This window comes from Oncorhynchus nerka, linkage group LG2, assembly GCF_034236695.1.
Source record: "Oncorhynchus nerka isolate Pitt River linkage group LG2, Oner_Uvic_2.0, whole genome shotgun sequence".
Lineage (NCBI taxonomy): Eukaryota > Metazoa > Chordata > Actinopteri > Salmoniformes > Salmonidae > Oncorhynchus > Oncorhynchus nerka.
Genome location: NC_088397.1, coordinates 26447196 through 26471794, shown reverse-complemented (window position 1 = coordinate 26471794; position 24599 = coordinate 26447196). Strand labels below are relative to the sequence as shown.

Sequence of the window (24599 nt, the reverse complement as noted above, 5' to 3'; positions counted from 1 at the left end):
TTGTGCTGCCACGGAATGAATTGTGAGCAAGGCCTCAAATAAGCTTTATATACCAGAGCTGCTAGAAAAGTTCTGTATATTATTGAACCAATGTTGCGATTGTTTGTGAGAATGCCAACAGGTGTTGTTCCCGTGGGGGAAATATTCTATTGGGGAAAGGTTCCCATGGGGGTTGCCATGGAAGCCAAGAATGGGAGTGAGGTGTGTGTGTGTGTGATCAAACACACATGCATGTGGGGATCTGGGAGAGGAAGTGTGTCCATCTGATGAATGGGCATGTGCCGGAACTCAATTTTATACACTAATTGTAGCCTCACCCATTCATTTGTAATGACCAGTCATTTTTGACTGGGAACACCACAGGTGTACAAAAGTTAAATAAAACACCCAAAATGTAATGAAAATAATCTAAATGTATTTTCTGTGTTCAGATGCCCTGTGTGGACAAAGTCATGGAACCTCATGACAATCAGATTAAATGAACTACATTTTTCAGAGAGAAAACTTGTAAATCGGTCCAATTTGACCGGAACACAACAGGAGGGTTAAATGACTGTTGTTTGTTATTTACCAATACACTTTGAAATAACAGTTACGAGAGATAAACATGTCAACACATACAGTACAACGTCACAGGGCATTATTAGTATACAAACAGTCAACTGAATACAATTTTCTTCCACCAGAGCAGTATATGAGATATGAATCACCTTTCAGCCAAATAAATAAATAAATAAATAACCAAACACGAACCTAGTGCAAATGTTTCAGCTAACCAAAAGAAAAATGGAACTACAGAATATATCAGTGTTTCCCATGACCCTAAGCATAGGTTGAGTCTCAATTGTTATTCCCTGATTCCTAGCCTCTTTCCTCACCTCATTCTCAGAATGCATAGGAGGAGAAGGTCCGAAGGAAATCTCAGATCTTCTGTTTTAATGTGTTTTGAGAAGGACGCGAGGAGAGGGGACGCGAGGATTCAAGGAAATTGCAATTGAGATTCGCCCATTGTCGGACCGGGAAGGAGACCAAACCGCAAATAAGGCTCTGATCAGAAATCAGATTGCACCAGCTGGGTTAATGGCGGGTGTACTGACCTCATTGAGGTTTTATCTTCTTTTTCTTTCTTTATTCACCTTTTATGTGTTTTTACGTATTAATATTTAAGCCCAAACCAGGGATCTGTCATTGATTTCCTTTTTGTTTAATGGCTGGATCGCTGGCAACCAAGGTTTGGGAACATTGCACCAGAATGGGATTCCCTAGAGAATGGACTGATGCAAATGTTGTTTAATTGTGTTATGCATTATTATTATGCAGTATCGGTGGTGTGCAGCCAAGTTTGCATGATGATTAACCTTACCTGACATCTGAAGAGTTGCGTTGGCTCCCTGAGCTGTGCGGGCTAACACAGTCTCGAATTATTTTCGTAAACAGTTACATTGTGGAATCCCGACACGTGGTTTCTAACATGATTCATTTGCATCTTACATGCTTTATTGTTGTCTATTATTTATTGTAACATTAATTGTCAATACTTTTCATTTCAGGTGTATAGACATTCCTATACGGCAGCTTACATTGTTTACAACAGCCACACAAGGTAAGAGACTGAATGGACTGGTTGATGCTTCGCGTCTTGTATTGACATGCATGCTGAAGAACATACCGCATTATGTATGATACACCCCATCTTTGACATCTCTAGTTCAACAACAGATGGGGTTTGTTCATGCCTGTCTGCCTGTCTTTGTGTACTTTTGTGCGCGTGCTTGTGTTTCAGGGAGGTGTGGGAGTTGAATCCTCCGGAGGTCCAGAATGCAGTGCTCCAGCATGCAGCGTGGGGTGTGAAGGGACAGCAGCTGGTGAGTCTCTCCTCTTCTATGACGCCATACACTTCCTCGTTTCCCTCTCTCTCTCACCCAATCGGAAATGAACCTATGGGCACAGCTCCTAGACTGTCACAGATGCCTCATCACACATATGAAAGAAATTGATAGGTGTGAGCATTATTGATGGATTTTGTACAGTGTTCCATCAAGATGTGTTGGCATGCGGGAGACCCGGTTTCAAACCCAGTCGTCACACTAGGGGTTGGTATAGAATTTGCCATATTTATATTTCAAATGATGACCAGTTGTGGTACAGTTTCTCATGTGAAGGAGTAGAAAGCACCATTTGCTGTATATCAGGCGGCCATTGTGACAGCAGGTGGTCCTGTTACAGATGGGGATGCAGACTAGGCTTTTCCCGGACCAGACACTTGAGCATCTGTTACTCTGTTCAGTTTGTTTGGTCACAAACAAAACCCAGCATGTGATTTTTGTCTTGCCGAACATCTGGCGGCCTAACAAAGCACACTTGATTGTTAAAAGGGTACAAAAGTGAACATGTGAAAGGAACTGATTGAAGAAGAGAATACTGAAGTTTAGCAATATATAGTCATTAATCAATGCTATTTATTACGGTGCACTTTAATTCCTGATATGGATCATAAATGGAAATAAGTCATAAAATCACTACCATATTTCTCTGGCAGTGAACTAGTGCTGTATTGTAGATACTGATGGGAATCAGAGTCTGGCTTTTGCTGTGCTATAGTTTTATAGCCACCATGCAAAGCACAACTACAATTCTCTTCACTCTCATTTCAGATCTACATCTTTGAAAACAACATCTATTACCAATCAGATGTGCAGAGCAATTCTCTTAGGATTACTTCGTCGGGAGAGGAAGGAGTCGTATTTAATGGAATCGCTGACTGGCTGTATGAAGGTTTGTCTGAATGCCTTGTACCCAAGAACACAATGTCAGGGAAGGTATTCCAGACATTGGAAATAAATAATGTTCAGCCACAAAGGAATTCATCACTTTCACAGTTGAACGGCTCTCAGTCACATTCAGGGTCGGATGGAATAAGAATTCAAAATGAACTCTACTAACGATATTAGTCCCATTTCTGAAGGATAAATGAGAACTAACTCTGAATTTTGATCAAAGTGAATTAAATATAGATGAAGGAAAGTCATTATTTCACTACAGCAGTGTTGTCTCCTCATGAATGGGCCATAATCCACACATTGTTCCATGCTCAGGGATGGCAGGGACAATTTCATTCACAATTTGCACTTCTCATTTACAGCTTAATGATGAATTGTAGCTCTGACTTAATTAAGACCAATTTTGTGCTTTATCTACACCAGCCCAAAACAATGTCCGTCAAAAAACTGGAAGAATTCTTCATTTGTCATCCTCTTGACATATATTCAACAAGGTTGTGCAAAACACAGATTTCCAATTGATGCAGATACAAATTCTAACTTTCTCTGAACCTCACTTACAGTAACATATTGCTCTTATACAGTACATAGCAACTTCAAGTACTGGTGTACAGAAGCAGCCTATATTCATGTGGACTCGATCCGAAGAAGAAAAAACCAATAGTATAGTTCAGAGTTGAATTGATGGCAGTTTGGTCCTTGTGTTTTCAGAGGAGATTCTGCAGTCACACATAGCACACTGGTGGTCACCTGACGGAGAGAGACTGGCCTTCCTCATGATCAACGATACCCTGGTACCTACCATGTTCCTGCCCCGGTTCACTGGCAGCCCCTACCCCAGGTCACAGGAGTACCCATACCCCAAGGTAATGGAAAGACGCGATATAATGGGACAGCATGCTGCTGAAAAAAGTGCATCTATCTATCTGTGTCATTATTTTGCCTCCATTGGTGAAATTGTGCTTGTTTGTTTGAAAAACAACACTGTAACTATTGTGTGTCTTTGTTGATTCACACAGTATGCTCGATTTGAGCTTTGGAAATCACGTCTCTGTGCTATCGACTGATGCGTTGTATTATATGTGCTGCGCGTCGATGCAACAACTATGGCTATCGAGTTATCGAGATTATCCTGTTGCATAGAGTTGGTTAGAAATACTGCTCACATCAAGGTCTTATATTCTGGTAGATCAAGTATTTATGGAGCCTCAACAAAAGGGAAATTGGAAACTGAATAAATGATTAGGCAAAATGATCAGAACACTGCTCAGATTTTATAGGTGGTAATGGCGCTTCTAACTAAGGCTGTGATGGTTATGGAATTTTGAATTACGGTTATTTGTCAGCCAAATGGTCACGTTTATAGTTACAAGTATAACCGTTCGAATAGCAAAGAAAAAGGAAGCACATCTTCTCCTCTCTCTCCTGACTGCACGTCTGGTCTTTTTGAATGCCCGGTTGTCTACAGTCAGCTGTCTACAGTCTACAGTCAGCTGTCTACAGTCTACAGTCAGCTGTCTACAGTCTACAGTCAGCTTTTATCTTCTCTCATCTCTCCTTACATTGGTTGTTCGTGAATCAGGCTTACTCTTACTTATTGCTTTTAGGTCAACTTTGTCGACTTACAAATTACGTTCTTCATCCGTAATCGTTGTTTACACGATTATAGAATTACCGTGCCAGCCCTACTTCTAACACATCTACATCTGCCAGAACAAAGAAGCCTGCTTGTATGAGGTATTCACAATGATATTCTGCCAGTTCAGTCATTCCCTCTCGGGATTTAAAATAAATAGATGATTTGCTCAGTCATCTCTGAGATAATCTCTCGTTGGATGTTAAGCTAGGACAGATATCCAAATGGCCCAGACAAAACAAAGATGTTAAGCTAGGGTAGACATCCAAATGGTCTAGACAAAACAAAGATGTTAAGCTAGGACAGATATCCAAATGGTCCAGAGATGTTAAGCTAGGACAGATATCCAAATGGTCCAGGGATGTTAAGCTAGGACAGATATCCAAATGGTCCAGAGATGTTAAGCTAGGACAGATATCCAAATGGTCCAGAGATGTTAAGCTAGGACAGATATCCAAATGGTCCAGGCAAAACAAAGATGTTAAGCTAGGACAGATATCCAAATGGTCCAGGCAAAACAAAGATGTTAAGCTAGGACAGATATCCAAATGGTCCAGAGATGTTAAGCTAGGACAGATATCCAAATGGTCCAGAGATGTTAAGCTAGGACAGATATCCAAATGGTCCAGAGATGTTAAGCTAGGACAGATATCCAAATGGTCCAGAGATGTTAAGCTAGGACAGACATCCAAATGGTCCAGGCAAAACAAAGATGTTAAGCTAGGACAGACATCCAAATTGTCCAGAGATGTTAAGCTAGGACAGACATCCAAATGGTCCAGGCAAAACAAAGATGTTAAGCTAGGGCAGACATCCAAATGGTCCAGGCAAAACAAAGATGTTAAGCTAGGACAGACATCCAAATTGTCCAGAGATGTTAAGCTAGGACAGACATCCAAATGGTCCAGGCAAAACAAAGATGTTAAGCTAGGGCAGACATCCAAATGGTCCAGGCAAAACAAAGATGTTAAGCTAGGACAGACATCCAAATTGTCCAGAGATGTTAAGCTAGGACAGACATCCAAATGGTCCAGGCAAAACAAAGATGTTAAGCTAGGACAGATATCCAAATGGTCCAGGCAAAACAAAGATGTTACGCTAGGACAGATATCCAAATGGTCCAGAGATGTTAAGCTAGGACAAATATCCAAATGGTCCAGAGATGTTAAGCTAGGACAGACGTCCAAATGGTCCAGGCAAAACAAAGATGTTAAGAAGATAACCTGTGAGATCATTTGAAACATTGATTGTTAGCCTAGTTTATAATGAGTAGCTGAATATCAACTGTTCATGCACCTTGATTTGAAAGCGGTGTAGCAACAGTATTTGTTTTTCTCTGAAATACTTAATAATTGACCTTATGAGGATCTGTTTGCTGACAGGCTGGCCAGCCCAACCCTACAGTCAGGCTGTTGGTGGTGAACCTGTACGGTCCCACACACACTCAGGAGCTGGTACCACCTGATGGCCTGAGAGGAAGGTGAGGAAGACACATCATTCTGGCAGCCCCTTAGTTCTTTTAGTGTGCATTTGTAATTGTTGTGGTGCCACCAAGCTTGTCAGGTTATTCTTTGCATGTTATTTCTTTACTAACCGTTATAACCAGTATACGACAATTTAATCTGTATGGCTGCATGTTTAATTGTTTCCAGGGGCAGACTGGGACCAGAAATCGGTAGTGTCATTTCTAACACACCGGCTCATTTTTTCCTTGAAACCCCCACACCGGTCCATTATATTCCTCAAGGCCCCCACATTGGCCCCTTTTTCCCTTCGAGGCTCCAATTATTAGCCTGAATGGTTTCATTTTGCATGAAAAATCCAGGTTAAAGAGGCCCATAGACTAAAAATGAAACAGCCCATCTGGCATTTGCCCAAAATGCCAGAAGGCCAGTCCGCCCCTGATTGTTACAGTGCATGTTTGATCAAGTTCCATTCACAAATACACAACCGTCATTCAGAAATATGATTCAAATGTCCCGGAGAAGTAGTTGCTATACATCTGAATATGTGTCTGACGTTGACCCAGAGAACACTATGTGAGTATGGTGAAGTGGATCAGCAACACCCATGCAGCGGTTCGATGGCTCAACCGGCCCCAGAACGTGTCCTTCCTCACTGTGTGCGACGCCACCGTCGGATCCTGTGTACAGGTGGGTTTTTTCCTTCATCTATGCTAAGGTGGTCCTCCATAAAAAAGGGTTTTATTGGCGTCGTCTGTGTCGTCATCTATGTTGGATCTAAGACGTGTTCCTTCACTTGAATTTCAGAAACATGAGGAAGCTTCAGATCTCTGGCTCACCAGACAGGTAAGTTGAAATGTAAAGGTTCTATAATATTAGCAAATTCATATTTCCATCTAGGAACATTTTATTTGAATGCTACTGTGGGTTTGATGTGGTCCGCATTGTGCTGCAATTGTAAAACTATTGTATCTATATGCTAATAGTAAAGAGGAAATTGATGCACTTTGACTGTCCCTTAAAATCCAATGTCCTCAGAACCAGAAGCCAGTGTTTTCAAAGGACAGGAGCAGGTTTTTCCTGACCATACCGGTGAAGCAGGGGGGACAAGGAGACTTCCATCATATTGCCATGTTCACCAAATCGGTGGGTGCTGTCATACTCCAATTCTGAAATACACCTTGGTCATCTTGTCGTTCTCCAGCTTTTTCAGGGCTCACTTTGTGTCTTTAAAAAAAAAAAACATTTTTACATGTTTTTATCGAGAGGAAGAAAAAAAAATCACAATTTGTCTTTTCTCAGTTCAGAAGTGATCAAAATGATGTCCGTCACTTGACGTCAGGCAACTGGGAGGTGACCAAGATATTAGCTTATGATGAGGGGGAGCAAACCATGTAAGTCTGGAGAATAGGAGAATAAATGATGTCATATTTTGTGTTACAGATATGAGCTTCAAGCAGTGTTGACCTTTTTTCTATTTTCAAACATCTCTTCTGTTGAAACTATTCTATTTGTAACTGTAGATTATTGTACTTGCCCTGGTTAAAGTCATTCTGCTTTCACCTATATAGATATTTTATCAGTACTCAAGACTCCCCACAAAAGAGACACGTGTACAGGTGAGAAATGATTCCAAAACGTTTTCCCCATCAAGAAATGCGCATGCTGCATGTCGAAAACATTCTTCTCAATAACACCAGACATTTCATCTGCATTCTAGGAGCTGTCAGCCCTATTCAGCTACAGTGTAGTGTATCTTACCCCATCCGTAGTATTGCATAGACATAATACATTGTTGAAATGCAATTATCTCAAGAATGCGAAGAAGTGCTTCAACAAACCAACACAAAAATCCCTCTTTCAGTGCATCTACTATTGGTCTGTTCTCTCAACGATGTTTGACCTGTGAGGTGAACCAGGAAGCATGCGCGTTCTTTGATGCAGACATCAGCCCGAACAAACAGCATGTTATTCTACAGTGTAAAGGTAAGGTCTGTGCTTTTTCCTTCTTGATATAATTCAGCCAAATACAGCTTTATGTAGTAAAACACAACCTGTTCTGGGTAATGTATGAGACATGGTTAGGGAGTAATTATGCCATGATGTATTTTATGATACATTAGCAGATGGCGCCTGGGTCTCCGAACCACTGCTTTAATAAGTATATCCCGCGGGTGACGTCGTTGGGCTCACATAGCCTAGGGTAGCTACGATACTACTATAAAACCATGTTAGGAAATCCTACTGAACCTTTGTTCAGTCTCAAAACGATGCCATGCAGTATTGCTAGGGTATCTTCTGCTCCACAGGTCCAGGTGCTCCATCTGTGATGCTGCAGAGTTTTAACGATGGAAACAGTGAGTAATACTAAGTATTGATATGAATTCTCGTGTCCTGTACTGTACTGTACTATTTCCAGTCTGTTTTAATGGTTCCTATTTCATATTTGGCCACGAGATTGTTGGCTGTGTTTCACATTGTGTGAAATACATTGTCAACAGCTGTCCAAATGAAATGTTCTGCCAAGGTTTAAATGAGCATCTGGGAAGTGTTTTTTTTATTTTTTATGCAAATTGTATTGATTTGTCTTTTATATGCCTGGATGCTTTTCAATGATACTGAATATGAGGCATAATTGTACTGAAATGATGTGATTGGTGACAGTCTAAAACAAAGGATCACAGGACATGTGGTTCAGATGCAGTGGCCTATGTGAAGTCAGCCAACTGTATTAGAAAAATGTACAACTCAAATGAATGTGCTTCGTGAAACAATATGTTGATTGATTTTTCCATCACGTTTAATACCCCATATAATCGCTATCCTTGTGTCTCTTTACACACAGTGTGTCAATGGTTACTTTCACACTTTATCCTCACAGCTTACTTTATATTGGACAACAACATGCCTCTGAGAGCTGCCTTGGAAATGAAAAAGATCTCGAAGTCAGATGTCAGGGTTATTCCAAGTGAAGACTTTGGTAACTAACCATTTCTCTCTGTGTATATTTCTGTCTCTCTCTCTCTCTCTCTCTCTCTCTCTCTCTCTCTCTCCCTCTCTCTCTCTCTCTCTCTCTCTCTCTCTCTCTCTCAATTCAAGGGGCTTTATTGGCATGGGAAACGTGTTAACATTGCCAAAGCAAGTGAGGTAGATAATATACAAAAGTGAAATAAAAAATAAGAATTTACAGTAAACATTACACATACAGAAGTTTCAAAACAATAAAGACATTACAAATGTCATAGTATATGTATATACAGTGTTGTAACAATGTACAAATGGTTAAAGTACAAAATGGAAAATAAATAAACATAAATATGGGATGTATTTACAATGGCATTGTGCACATAGCCTGTCTTCTCTTGAGAGCCATGTCTGCCTGCGGCGGCCTTTCTCAATAGCAAGGCTGTGCTCACTGAGTCTGTACACAGTCAAAGCTTTCCTTAAGTTTGGGTCGGTCACAGTGGTCAGGTATTCTGCCACTGTGTAGTCTCTGTTTCTCTCTCTCTCTCTCTCTCTCTCTGCTCAACAGTCTGTCGGTCACATTTCTCTCTCTCTCTCTCTACAGTATATTGTTTATTTGAATAACTACTGTAATTCAGTATTTTCTTCCTCACAGAGCTGCCTTTGAAACTCACCTATCCCCTTGACTTTTCTGAATCTCTTCTCTATGGCCTTCTTTTGATTGTGTAAGCATCGCTCCTCTTGCCTAGCGTTCTAACATAGTTACACAGTCTTCAGTACATTTTCATTCAGCAATACGTTTAGAACTGAGTACGTTACCTTGAGAACAAACACAATGATTTTCTAAGTCCATGATGTGAGATTATGCTTTCTTTAATTACGGGAATATGTTTTCACATAATATGGAACTTTAAATTTGTCATCTTGTTTGAGAAGCTTGAATTAACCACCCTCTTTCATCCCTCTCCCTCCCCCTACCGCCCCTCTCTTAGTGACGGTGGGCCTGGCAGTCAGTCGGTGAGTGATGAGTATGAGCTGGGTTGGGACTCGGTGCTGGTAAGTTGTGATGAGGTGATCGTGGCCAGGCTGGACGGCAGGGGGACAGGCTTCCGGGGTCTGAAAGTCCTGCAGCAGGTCCACCAGCGCCTGGGTACCGTGGATGTTCAGGACCAGATAGCTGCACTGGAGTATGTAACCTCCGACCAGCATGTGATATATATATATATATATATATATACACTGCTCAAAAAAAATAAAGGGAACACTTAAACAACACAATGTCAAAAGTCAATCACACTTCTGTGAAGTCAAACTGTCCACTTAGGAAGCAACACTGATTGACAATACATTTCACATGCTGTTGTGCAAATGGAATAGACAACAGGTGGAAATTATAGGCAATTAGCAAGACACCCCCAATAAAGGAGTGGTTCTGCAGGTGGTGACCACAGACCACTTCTCAGTTCCTATGCTTCCTGGCTGAGGTTTTGGTCACTTTTGAATGCTGGCGGCGCTTTCACTCTAGTGGAAGCATGAGACGGAGTCTACAACCCATACAAGTGGCTCAGGTAGTGCAGCTCATCCAGGATGGCACATCAATGTGAGCTGTGGCAAGAAGGTTTGCTGTGTCTGTCAGCGTAGTGTCCAGAGCATGGAGGCGCCACCAGGAGACAGGCCAGTACATCAGGAGACGTGGGCCGTAGAATGGCAACAACCCAGCAGCAGGACCGCTACCTCCGCCTTTGTGCAAGGGGGAGCAGGAGGAGCACTGCCAGAGCCCTGCAAAATGACCTCCAGCAGGCCACAAATGTGCATGTGTCTGCTCAAACGGTCAGAAACAGACTCCATGAGGGTGGTATGAGGGTCCACAAGTGGGGGTTGTGCTTACAGCCCAACACCGTGCAGGACATTTGGCATTTGCCAGAGAACACCAAGATTGGAAAATTCACCACTGGCGCCCTGTGCTCTTCACAGATGAAAGCAGGTTCACACTGAGCACATGTGACAGACGTGACAGAGTCTGGAGACTCCGTGGAGAACGTTCTGCTGCCTGCAACATCCTCCAGCATGACCGGTTTGGCGGTGGGTCAGTCATGGTGTGGGGTGGCATTTCTTTGGGGGGCCGCACAGCCCTTCATGTGCTCGCCAGAGGTAGCCTGACTGCCATTAGGTACCGAGATGGCACCCCCCCACGCTCAACTCAAAAGATGGCGCACAGAATGCAAAAATATTCTTAGAAATATTTAACCTCCACACATTAACAATTCCAATAGCTCAAATGAAAGATAAACACCTTGTTCATCTACCCAGCGAGTCAGATTTCTAAAATGTTTTACGGCGAAAACATAGCACATATTTATGTCAAACCACCACCAAAGACACAGCCAATATATAGCCATTTTGTCGAACAAAAGATGCAATCACAAACGCAGGATTAAAAGAAAAATAATTCACTAACCTTTTGAAAATCTTCATCAGATGACAGTAATAGGACATGTTACACAGTACATTTATGTTTTTTTCAATAATATGCAATTTATATCCATAAATCACCGTTTACATTGACGTCATGTTCAGAACATGCTAAAAAAATGTCAGGAGAAATTATATATAACTCTGCCAGATAACGCCAGATAACAGCAATACACATCATAAACTTTGACTAAATATACATGTTCTACATATAGTTAGAAAGATACACTGCTTCTTAATGCAATCGCTTTGTCACATTTCTTTTTAACGTTACAGAAATCGTTCATTTTTCAATAATCTGAGACGGCGCTCAGACATAAGCAATATTTCTCCGCTATGTTGGAGTCAACAGAAACACAAAATTACAACATAAATATTCCCTTACCTTTGATGGTCTTCGATCATAATGTAGTGGAAGAAGTCATACTTACCCAAAACATCGTTTGGTTTCAATTCGTGTGTCTTTGTATTAGCAAATGCTGCAAGTTCCAGCTGAAATACTACCAAAAATTACTTCTGGTCACAAACAGTTGCGCATCAAAACTTCAAAATTACATATTATACGTCGACTAAACTGGTCGAACTAAGTGCAGAATCAAGCTTTAGGAAGTTCTTAACGTACAAAACTATTATCTAATCTCTCGGACAAACGTGCTTCTTGGCAGGCGATCTGGAACAAAGGAACGTGTCTCCAAGAAGCACGCTCACGTAACCTTGAATTTTCTCGCGACACTCAGTCTTTTGCCTACTAAAGGCTCAAAACACGCGAAATTTGCACAATTAAACGCTGTACTGAATGAGGACATCTAGTGGAAGACATAGAAAGTGTCTCCAGATCCATAGCTGGTTGGGAAGGGTGGGGGCGATGACGTCAAAGTTGCCCCAAGTTTGAGGCTCCCAAAAATAGTTTGGGAGATTGCCTGCCCTGTGAGTTCTGCTATACTTACAGACATAATTCAAACGGTTTTAGAAGCTTTAGAGTGTTTTCTATCCAATAATAATTATTATATGCATATATTAGCAATTTTGGACAGATTTATTTTCAGTTTACTATGGGCACGCAATTCCTCCAAAGGGGGCAGTATTCTGCCTAACCTTAACTGGTTTTAACTTGTTTTAAGGACATTACATCAAAGTTGGATCAGCCTGTAGTGTGGTTTTCCACTTTAATTCTGAGTGTGACTCCAAATCCAGACCTCCATGGGTTGATAAATTTGATTTCCATTGATAATTTTTGTGTGATTTTGTTGTCAGCACATTCAACTATGTAAAGAAAAAAGTATTTAATAAGAATATTTCATTCATTCAGATCTAGGATGTGTTATTTTAGTATTCCCTTCATTTTTTTGAGCAGTGTATATTATATCATATCTATATATATTTATTTACATATGATGGGATGTATAGACATTATGGACAGTAGATGTATAGAATATGTATATATATATATATAATATAGAATACAATACGATGCGATATACACTATTATATGATATGATACGATATGCAATATATAAGATGTAATGCTATATACAGTGCGGTGTGATGCCATACAATATGATATAAGACAATACCATAAGACAGGATGTAATATAGTACGACACAATATTTTCCCCTTTCCATTGAAATCCATTGTAAATGAATGTCATGGTTGTGCCCTCTAACTTTACTGTCAGTCATCTGTGTTAAAGCCATGAAATGTCTGTAAAAAATAATTAGTCATTCGGTTTTGGGTTGTTTTTATTAACTTATTACAGATACTTGATGACACTCCCATACATTGACCGCGCTCGGATCGGAATCTACGGAAAGGCAAGTTTAACTGCTGTCTTTCAGTTGATCACCATGCTTCACACTCACGTGCGTGTTCAACAAGTGAAGGTGTTCTTTTCTTTCCAGGGATACGGTGCTTACCTCACCTTGATGCTTCTGAGGTCCACTGCGCTGATTAAGTGTGCAGCTGCTAATTCTCCAGTGGTTGACTGGAAACTTTACGGTAAGTAATGTCTCCATGATCTTACCCTTTAGGTCAGTTTCCTTGACAGATTAAACCTAGTCCTGGATTGAGAAGCAAGCTGAATGGACAATCTCCATTGAAATAGGTTTTTGAGTCTAGGTTTAGGCTCAATCTAGGATTGGGTAACCGGTGCTGTGTGTTTTGTGTGAGTACATTTTCCACAACAAATTACATTAAATATTGTACAAATGTGATTATCAATGAAATTGGAGATGAAAGAACTGAATACTTTTTTGAAATGTTGCGTACTTTCCTCCACATGAAGCTTCAGCATTTTCAGAGCGATACTTTGGCCTGACGTCAAAGAACGACAACAGATATCAAGTAAGTTGTTTATCACAGTCCATCTGTTGTTGTTGTTGATGCTTTTCTATTTGTTGTTCTACAGTATATCACAGCAGATTGGAGAACAGCGGGAACTGTCACACTGAAGCGTGCGTGTCTGCGTGCGTGCATGTGTGTGTGTGTGTGTGTGTTGGGTGTTTGTATTTATGTCTGTGTACGTGCGCAAATTTTTGTGTGTGCGTATGTTCATGGGCCAGGTATTGTTCATCAGTCAAAATAATAACTAGTGAAGCTGTACAACTTCCTGTGTGAGATTACTGTGTTATCAGTGAAAGTGTTCCCCTGAAATTGGGTTGTTGATATGTGGGCCACACAGTTCCAGCCATTTAACATGTAAATGATGCTGGTCCAGAGAAGTAGGTCAAATTGATCATAAACGAACAGCGGGGCATCACTCATACAGTCCTTAGAGGTAGATGGAAAAAGGCACGTTCTGTTAAGGATTAGCCCCTTTTTTCAATTTTCGCCTAAAATGACATACCCAAATCGAACTGCCTGTAGCTCAGGCCCTGAAGCAAGGATATGCATATTATTGATACAATTTGAAAGGAAACACTTTGAAATGTATGGAAATGAGAAAGGAATGTAGTAGAATATAACACAATAGATCTGGTAAAAGATAATACAAAGACAAAACCAACCGTTCTTTTGTATTTGTTTTGTACAATCATCTTTGAAATGCAAGAGAAAGGCCATAATGTATGATTCCAGCCCAGGCGCAATTTAGATTTTGGACACTACGCGGCATCAGTGTATGTGCAACGTTTAAGACTGATCCAATGAACCATTGCATTTCTGTTAAAAAAATTGTTTCAATGTGCCTAATTTGTTAATAACTTTCATGTTCAAAACTGTGCACTCTCCTTAAACAATAGCATGGTATTATTTCACTGTAATAGCTACTGTACATTGGACAGTGTAGTTAGATTAACAAGAATTTAAGCTTTCTGCCAATATCAGATATGTCTATGTCCTGGGAAATTTTCTCGTTATTTACACACCTCATGCTAATCGCATTAGCCTACGTTAGCTTAACCGTCCCGTGGAAGTGACACCGATCCCGAAGAAGATTTATAATGAAGCAACACACTGGATCCCCTGGGGTGTTAGACAGGTTTGATCCAGTCCTGTATTGTAGCCTGGCTCAACCAGACTGAACACTGTGCTCAGCATTGTTTGTGAAGTGAAGGAATAAGTGAGCAGTCTGATTTAACAAGGCTAATTGTTTAACGCGATCTATTCACAACTATTTATTCAGTGCTGTGGTTGGTTTTCCCTCTGTACAAACCTGAGGTTTTGTTTTGCTTTTCGTGTATTGATGTGAATATTCATGTGAAAATGGATGTATATTGATGTGTATAGTTTAGAGTGTGCAAAGCTGTCATCAATGGAGTGTGGCTATTTGAAGAATATCAAATATAACATGTATTTAGATTTGTTTAACACTTTTTTGGTTACTCCATGATTCTATCTGTGTTATTTCATAGTTTTGATGTCTTCACTATTATTCTACAATGTAGAAAATAGTCAAACTAAAGAAAAACCTGTTATGAGTATGTGTTCTAAAACGTTTGACCGGTAGTACATATTGATGTGAATATTGATGTGTATAGTGTATATTGATGTGAATATTTATGTGTATATTGATGTTTATATTGATGTGTATACAGGGCTTATCTGTGAGAAAGACCTTGGTCTCAGCATGACTCCTTGTCAGAGATAATGGTTAAAAAAAAAGTAAAACCTTGAGGTTACACTGTCTCCCATATCTTTTCTTTCAGGTTTCTAAAGTACTTCCAAATATGAAAGGGTTGCAAGGAAACATGATGAAAGGACCGCAAGGACCAGATTTTCTGTTGATTCATGGAACCGCTGATGGTAAATACCCTTTTGTCCAACAGAAATGGAAAATAGACCATCCTAAATCTGTCAAAATCAGTGACTGGTGTTGTATTCAAAGTCAATTTGCAAAACCAATTGGTACTTTTTTGTTCTTTTCTCAGCAAATGTTCATTTCCAACATTCAGCAGAGTTGATTAAGCACTTGATCAAAATTGGAGCGAACTACACAATGCAGGTACGAGCCGTGATAAACAAATTTGAATGAAAATGTTGAATGAGTGATTATATAATGTGATTATTGAAGTGATTTTGATTGCTAGCCGATATATTTTCACTCACCCACCACCCTCGCACGTACACACATGCACACACACACACATACAACGCACACACACACACACACACACACACACACACACACACACACACACACACACACACACACACACACACACACACACACACACATACACACACACACACACACACACCTCTCAGGAAAAACATTGAGTTACTTTGTTGTTTCTTCTAAATGATAGAGGAGTAACCACAATTCACTACAGAAATGACAGTCCCAATCCTGGACAGTACTATCCTGACTGACCTTGTGTTTGACCTTTGACCTTTGTTTGAGACAGCTCTACCCAGACGAGGGCCACTTCCTGTCCCTGCAGAGCCAGAAGCACCTGTCGGAGTCCCTGGTTGGCTACTTCAGAACATGTTTTCAGGACTTCAGCACACTGCTACCTGAGGAGATAGGCAAAGAGGATGATGACTGACAGGGTTGGGGTTAGACGATGACTGACAGGTTTAGGGATAGATGATGACTGACAGGGCTAGGTTTAGATGGTGACTGACAGGAGGACGTGCAGGCGGGCCGTGTGTGGATCTGGGATCGCTATGTTGAAGCAGTACAATGACTGCTCTGCCCTCGCGAGAGGGATGTTTGCTGTTGATTAGGTGTCCAATGTAGGCAAGACATATAGTTGAAGTTGGAAGTTGACATACACTTATGTTGGAGTCATTAAAACTCGTTTTTCAACCACTACACACATTTCTTGTTAATTAACAAACTAAGTTTTGGCAAGTCGGTTAAGACATCTACTTTGTGAATGACACAAGTAATTTTTCCAACAATTGTTTACAGACAGATTATTTCACTTAAAATTCACTGTATCACAAATCTAGTGGGTCAGAAGTTTACATACACTAAGTTGACTGTGCCTTTAATAAACAGCTTGTAAAATTCCAGAAAATGATGTCATGCTTTGGAAGCTTCTGATAGGCTAATTGACATCATTTGAGTCAGTTGGAGGTGTACCTGTGAATGTATTTCAAGGCCTACCTTCAAACTCAGTGCCTCTTTGCTTGACATCATAGGAAAATCTAAAGACATCAGCCAAGACCTCAGAAGAAAAATTGTAGACGTCCACAAGTCTAGTTCATCCTTGGGAGCAATTTCCAAACGCCTGAAGGTACCACGTTTATCTGTACAAACAATAGTAGGCAAGTATAAACACCATGGGACCACACAGCCGTCATACCGCTCAGGAAGGAGACACGTTCTGTCTCCGAGAGATGAACGTACATTGGTGCGAAATGTGCAAATCAATCCCAGAACAACAGCAAAGGACCTTGTGAAGATGCTGGAGGAAACAGGTACAAAAGTATCTATATCCACAGTAAAATGAGTCATATATCGACATAACCTGAAAGGACGCTCAGCAAGGAAGAAGCCACTGCTCCAAAACCACCATAAATTAGCCAGACTATGGTTTGCAACTGCACATGGGGACAAAGATCGTACTTTTTGGAGAAATGTCCTCTGGTCTGATGAAACAAAAATAGAACTGTTTGGCCATAATGAACATCGTTATGTTTGAGGAAAAAGGGGGATGCTTGCAAGCCGAAGAACACCATCCCAAACGTGAAGCACGGGGGTGACATCATCATGTTGTGGGGGTGCTTTGCTGCAGGAGGGACTGGTGCACTTCACAAAATAGATGGCATCATGAGGCAAGAAAATGATGTGGATATATTGACCCAACATCTCAAGACATCAGTCAAGAGGTTAATGCTTGGTCGTAAATGGGTCTTCAAAATGGACAATGACCCCAAGCATACTTCCAAATTTGTGGCAAAATGGCTTAAGGACAACAAAGTCAAGGTATTGGAGTGGCCATCACAAAGCCCTGACCTCAATCCTATTGATAATTTGTGGGCAGAACTGAAAAAGTGTGTGCGAGTAAGGAGGCCTACAAACCTGACTCAGTTACACCAGCACTATCAGGAGGTATGGGCCAAAATTCACCCAACTTATTGTGGGAAGCTTGTGGAAGGCTACCCAAAATGTTTGACCCAAGTTAAACAATTTAAAGGCAATGCTACCAAATACTAATTGAGTGTATGTAAACTTCTGACCCACTGGGAACGTGATGAAAGAAATAAAAGCTGAAATAAATCATTCTCTCTACTATTATTCTGACATTTCACATTTTTAAAATAAAGTGGTGATCCTAACTGACCTAAGACAGGGAATTTTTACTAGGATTAAATGTCAGGAATTGTGAAAAAATGAGTTTAAATGTATTTGGCTGAGGTGTATGTAAACTTCCGACTTCAACTGTAGCTGATGTGGGGTAATGTGATGTGTGTGTGTGTGTTTGGTTTGTGTGTGTGTGTGCGTGCGTGCGTGCGTGCTTGCAACATACAGGACTACAGATCATGGAGGCTTTCTATTTGTAGAATAACGCAGTGGTTGGACAAAATCTGAGGGTTAAATGTCATTTTTGTTTGACATTTTTTTAAATTCCACTCAGTGATACACTGGTTTCTCCCTCCACAGCTTTTACCATCAGCTGTATCGTCATACTGTGAAAAGCATACTTTTGTTGAAGCCCACGTTTATCCACATTATTCTAATTGTAATAAGCATGAACACAACTCTACCGCTTTCCGTCTGTCTTATCCCATTCTTGTATGTGCTCTAATAATGTGTACATTTTACTTTCAGTTACTGACATGCACATATATATACACATATTAGGTGATGTTACGTAGGACATAACACCATGGATTATTTGATAAAGTGCTATTTTTCATGTCTTATGATATGCTGTTTTCAGCTGTACGTTTACAGTATACAGTGTGTATATTTTTGAGATATGTGTCGCAGGGGTTGTTGATCTTTAAGAATATTGTACGAGTTTACAGTCTTTGTTTTTACTGGGGTTTGTTACACTTCAGATGAGTAGCCATTGTCTTTGGATTGATTGAACAATAAAGAAGTTTAGAAAACAACTGTGTTCTGCCAATGAAATGTCCGTGACAGGTCTCTCTGGGTCTCATACTGAGAGGCTTTCTGTCGATTTTTCCATATGAGAGCCAAGTAAATATAGGCATCAAAATAATATATTCTGCACAGCATTCAGATGTCAGGAACCTGAAGTCGGAAGTCTTTAATCCTGCTTAAGTTTCCATTGGCTACTCAGTGTCCCAGTGGTTCAGATGGCAAGTTAAGCAGGTTGGAGGTTATTGCTGCTCATTCATTTATTGTATACGATACAAATCCATGCACACATTGGGTATGATATCCCTGTTATAGTGGTTGTTTGCCATTCATCTTTACTTGATTTTATTAGGTGTGTTTGACAGGAGCAATGCACATTAATCAACATGTGTGAAAATATCTGTGCCACATTAGCCAGCCGGCTACTTTTCTACTGTAGTCCCATGGATCTAGCCAGTGACTTGTGTGATTATTTTACAGACAGACTGTTTGCGTCCTGAATGGCAACCTTTTTAGTGCCCTACCTGCAGAACCATAGGGCTCTGGTTAAAAGTAGTGCACTATATAGGGAATAGGGTGGCATTTAGGGGGATGTGCATAGGGAATACATTTGGGATGTATAAACTGAGAGAGATTTAATTACTTTACCGGAACAAATTAAACACTGTCCTGTGAGTCAGCTTCATACTGAGTCTCCTCGGACCGAATGAAGCTATTTGAGAGAAGGAAAGTACAAAATAAATCTAAATCTAAATCTGAGTAGACACACGGTATTGTTGTTTACATGTACTTAATGTTATGTACTGTACATTCCATTGACCATTTCCTCATTTTTCGAAGTAAGCTAATGTTTTGGTTTCGTGGCTCGGAGAAGGATGTTAAGCACTACACTTTTAGGGAAAAAAAAGGTGCTATCTAGAACCAAAAAGGGTTCTTTGGCTGTCGCCATAGGTGAAAGAGTTCAAGGTAGAACCCGTTGGGGTTCCATGTAGAACCCTTTCCACAGAAAGTTCCATATGGAACCCAAAATAGTTCTACCTGAAACCAAAAAAGGTTATCCAATGGGGACAGCCGCAGAACCCCTTTTGGAACCCTTTTGTCTAAGAGTGTATTGAAGGCCTTTCCCTGCAGAGTTTTTAGTCCCATGGATCTAGCCAGTGACTTGTGTGATTATTTTACAGACAGACTGTTTGCGTCCTGAATGGCACCCTTTTTAGTGCCCTACCTGCAGAACCATAGGGCTCTGGTTAAAAGTAGTGCACTATATAGGGAATAGGGTGGCATTTGGGATGTATAAACTGAGAGAGATTTAATTACTTTACCGGAACAAATTAAACACTGTCCTGTGAGTCAGCTTCATACTGAGTCTCCTCGGACCGAATGAACCTATTTGAGAGAAGGAAAGTACAAAATAGGTAGCCTCAGAGCCATGTATCTGAATCACTAAGTTTTCTATGCTTCCCCATTGTGTGAGACAATGTTGAGCGCAGCATTCAGTCTGGTTTAACCAGGCTACAAAATAGGCCTTGAGCTTGAGCGATGTGGAGGGATACAGAGCCAAATGACAACAGCACACTTCTCCCATCTCTATATGAGGAGATCCCCATTGTTGCAAGACAGATTCACTTGTGATGGGCATTGCACTTTGTTATTATTCATGCGCTTAGGGATTCTGTCTGTTGCTGCTGTCTTTTTAAAGTCTATGGGGGGGGAGGAAAGGAATACAATTCTGACCTGGATGATACTATGTCAAATGGACATTGACTGTAGCACTGCATGGTTGTTAGCCTATTATACAGTAAGCAATCCTCGCTACTTAGCCAGAGGACGCTTTTACACATGGATCACTGAAGAGCCGAAACTGTGCTAGCTCAATTGGTTTATTGTATTGTTCAAAACAAAAAATAGCTGCTTATCTCCAGAATACATCTTATCATACAGTATATGGAGCATTTGTAAGTTCTTGCTAACATCAATATGTCCTTTTCTCATTCTTACACCTGAAGCCTCCTTCTCATAGTCTGGTCCAAGATCTGAAGGTGCTCTTGTCAACTCCCTTACTTTCTTTGTCAAGCCAAATATTGTTTTTCTTGACAATGAGTGACGAGGAGTTGGTACGATAGGGCAAATGACACGGTCCTGTGGAAATCCTGCCCATGCTTTGAGAATATTCTTATGTCCACTGTCAGTTCTGGTCTAGGTCTGTGTGAGAGATTTCGATCAGAAAGCAAAAGCTAGAAATCTTAATTTGAACCCGTTTGCTACAACAGGAAATTAATCCTGCAACAACAGGAAATGTGAATTATTATGTGGATCATAATTAATGGCTATTTTTTTAGGGGTTGATAAAACATTTCGTAAGGGAAAATCAAGTCTGACATTTCTAAGTGGAAATTTCAAAATTCAGAAGCCTTTTTAAACCTCAAATACACCGCACGTTGAAAATGTCCTGCATGCAGGAAAGTTCTCTTGCAGCAAGTGATCAAATTAAGATCTGACACCTGTATCAATGCTGTAAATAATAATGGGTTGTTGTGGGCCATGTTAGCCTCTGCAGGCCCTGAGCGTCTGTTTCCACGCTCTGCGTCCTACTCACTTGTCACTTGCACCGTGTATGCAATGTGAAGTCTAAAACTAAACATCACACATCTCCATGCCGTGTAAGCTCTCGTTAGGAATAGATGTCGTCTCAACCCTAAATTATTAGCTGTATGTAGATTTGATGTCACATAACAACTCCTCCCGTTTCTATCATCTTGATATGTAATTCAATTAATACAACGATGCACAACCTATACTGGCAGTGTGTACACGCATGCATACAGAAGGCGTATTCAGTCTATATTGGCTAGATTATCTTGAGTTGAAAATATCTCCAAGCCCTTTGTACTATCTAAATCTGAGTAGACACACGGTATTGTTGTTTACATGTACTTAATGTTATGTACTGTACATTCCATTGACCATTTCCTAATTTTTCGAAGTAAGCTAATGTTTTGGTTTCGTGGCTCGGAGAAGGATGTTAAGCACTACACTTTTAGGGAAAAAAAAGGTGCTATCTAGAACCAAAAAGGGTTCTTTGGCTGTCGCCATAGGTGAAAGAGTTCAAGGTAGAACCCGTTGGGGTTCCATGTAGAACCCTTTCCACAGAAAGTTCCATATGGAACCCAAAATAGTTCTACCTGAAACCAAAAAAGGTTATCCAATGGGGACAGCCGCAGAACCCCTTTTGGAACCCTTTTGTCTAAGAGTGTATTGAAGGCCTTTCCCTGCAGAGTTTTAACTTGAATACTGATGAACACTATGGAAGCCACACATTATACTGAAGAGGAATGGACATAGACCTATGCTATGTTCCTATGTTGAAGTGGCTGAAACAGAGTTCATAAGCCTGCCATCTAAACAAATGGGATCAATGGGCTTGCAAGTAGTTCCCCAATGTCCTTCCAAGGTTCAGATTCCATGTCAGTGTACGGGGCCCCGGGCGCCGGGTCTTCCCTAATGCTTCTGTCTGTCAGGCTATACTCCTGCCTGGTTGGATGTCCTCACTCTGTGGTGGGGAGTGGGAGAGGGAATGTGGCTCAGTTGGCTGCATGTTGATTCCTCCCTCAGCCTCAGACAAACCACACTCAATAAACACTCAGAAAATGGTATTTCATGAAATGCTTTTAGATATTATCAAATGGAAGCCAGATATGAATTGTTTAAAAACCACTGAGTACACCACTAAGATTGCGTTACCTCTCACTATGGTCATTGGTTACACTGCATACAAATAACCTGTTTCAACTAAGTCATAGCCCCGAGTCACTATAGCTGCAATTAGACAGGCAGCCCAATTCAGATATTTTCTCCAATTATTGGCAAAAGAGCTGATCTGATTGGTCAAAAGACAAATGAGGGAAAAAAATATCAGAATTGTGCTGCCTGTGTAAATGCAGGCTTTGTGCCAAAATGTTGGTTCAGCATTACAGACTTGTGAGTAATATCAACTTTGTTGATTTGTTTTGACTTCAGAGTAAGACCAGAGCACCATCTAGTGTTGAAGTACCCTCATCTCAAGTACCAAAATAGTCCTCCCAACGTTAACCCTCTCAAATCACGCTTTACAGCAGACAGCTAACAGATGTATTATTGTGGTAGAGGTTTCTAATACTATTAAACATGAAGTTACTTTTCTGATAAGACCAGTGGCCAGAAATATGTTTCCTATAAGGAAGAGGCTTCCAATCCCACCCTCAGGGAAAGATGAGGGCGGCACAGACAAAAGCAAAACGTAAGCAGTACAGACATAAAGCCAAGTCATATATGTGTATGCATTGCTCAATATATCTATCTTCCTTTCTGATATTGTAATAGCACTGCTCAACTTGCTGCACCACCAGTCTTCCCTACAGAATAACAATTTGTCCTATTGCTGTGGCACTCCAGACAAGACCAGACAGGGGAGAGAATGAAAGCCCTCTGGGGCTGATGGCGTGTTTCTCTGCAAACCCTCTTATCTCAGAGAAGACAAATCGAGAGGATGACAAGATGAGGATTTATGACTTAACAATTTGCTTCCTTTCACCATGACCAGGGCTCAGCTCTTGTCATTAGCTAATGCTCCCCTATATAGGGAATAGGGTGCCATTTTGGACACAATCATGTTCCTGATGTAGGCCTATATTTTTCAGCTGTTCAACCAACCTGCCTATTTTCTTCAGTAAACATGTGGCATACAGTGTCATACATTCCATAATGGAGACCCGCCTCTAAACAGCATGTTGGTATAGGTCCTCTCACGGAATATCCATACAGACAGTTCTGAGAGAGGAAGCCTATCACTTTTGATTATCCGGGTTGTATTCATTAGGCACGAAACGGTAGAAAACAAACTTAGACAAGGAGGGGCAATTTGAACACCTCCAATGAGACATTTATAATTGTCCTTGCAAAACGTTTTGCTACGATGTGCCCTACTGAATACGCTCCAGTTGTGTCTGAGTTTCCGTTCCGCGGCCACCTGCCTAATTCGTTCACTCCAACGAAACGGTGTGGCGGTGGGGGAACCACATGCGAAGACATCTGCGCCACATTAGTGGCGTACCATCCATTAACAATGGCTGTCACAGCGCTCTCCGCACCTGGTGGTGGAAATAGTGCATGTCGGTGTCGAGTAATAGATGCCCCACTCCCTCTGACCTCTGACCTTTAAGTGGCCATCGCCATGACCACCTGGCTTTAAAAAGCAAACAGAGCTGAGCTTTAACAAGGTTTTTATTTCACTGGATGGGGAAAACAGATCTCAACTTTGTCTCCTCACCTGTCACACATGTGGGAGCCACTACAGTCAGTAAACCATTATTAACCAGTGCTTTCCCTTAACTCAGCATAGCTCATACAGATATAGCCTAGGCCTAATGCTAGGGTCTACAAAAATGCAGTAGGTATCGCACTGAAATGCTTCCCGCTAACTCGTCTCAGGTCCAAACTCCAGGGGGGTCTGCGCATTCTGGTAGCAGTGAAGGATGGGGAAGATTTGCAGTAAATTCCAGAGCATGACCCTCCACTAATACCTCCCAGCAGAGACATCTGGAGCCGTGGCTATTGCAGATCAGCTCTACTGTATGCTGGAGCAGCTGCTCTCAGCTACTAAGGGTGGGTGGGAAGGAAGGGGGAGGGAGGGAGGAACCAGGGAGGGACCTCCATGAGTCCTGAATAGCTGCAGAGTTTAGTGGGGCACCTGTTATGCCCAGGTTGCATCAAGCCATCTCGTTCTGGTCAACCAATCAGGTCTCTTGCTACAGTT

At 41.0% G+C, this 24599-nt stretch overlaps 1 protein-coding gene across 1 annotated transcript in view; it reads left to right on the top strand.

Moving 5' to 3' along the window:
* Window positions 1–18810, top strand: part of LOC115133122 (inactive dipeptidyl peptidase 10-like) — a 49223-nt gene extending 30413 nt beyond the window's left edge. Inside the window, exons 6-26 of the mRNA XM_029666050.2 lie at window positions 1551–1603; window positions 1784–1865; window positions 2655–2775; window positions 3492–3646; window positions 5799–5896; window positions 6446–6569; window positions 6687–6725; window positions 6918–7025; window positions 7182–7273; window positions 7451–7498; window positions 7744–7865; window positions 8189–8236; window positions 8761–8859; window positions 9499–9568; window positions 9836–10030; window positions 13073–13127; window positions 13215–13311; window positions 13598–13656; window positions 15459–15555; window positions 15681–15754; window positions 16158–18810. Coding sequence (XP_029521910.1) covers window positions 1551–1603; window positions 1784–1865; window positions 2655–2775; window positions 3492–3646; window positions 5799–5896; window positions 6446–6569; window positions 6687–6725; window positions 6918–7025; window positions 7182–7273; window positions 7451–7498; window positions 7744–7865; window positions 8189–8236; window positions 8761–8859; window positions 9499–9568; window positions 9836–10030; window positions 13073–13127; window positions 13215–13311; window positions 13598–13656; window positions 15459–15555; window positions 15681–15754; window positions 16158–16298 — 1977 coding nt within the window. The 3' untranslated portion in view covers window positions 16299–18810. The remainder of the gene's footprint in view (window positions 1–1550; window positions 1604–1783; window positions 1866–2654; window positions 2776–3491; window positions 3647–5798; window positions 5897–6445; window positions 6570–6686; window positions 6726–6917; window positions 7026–7181; window positions 7274–7450; window positions 7499–7743; window positions 7866–8188; window positions 8237–8760; window positions 8860–9498; window positions 9569–9835; window positions 10031–13072; window positions 13128–13214; window positions 13312–13597; window positions 13657–15458; window positions 15556–15680; window positions 15755–16157) is intronic.
* Window positions 18811–24599: the final 5789 nt, after the last annotated feature.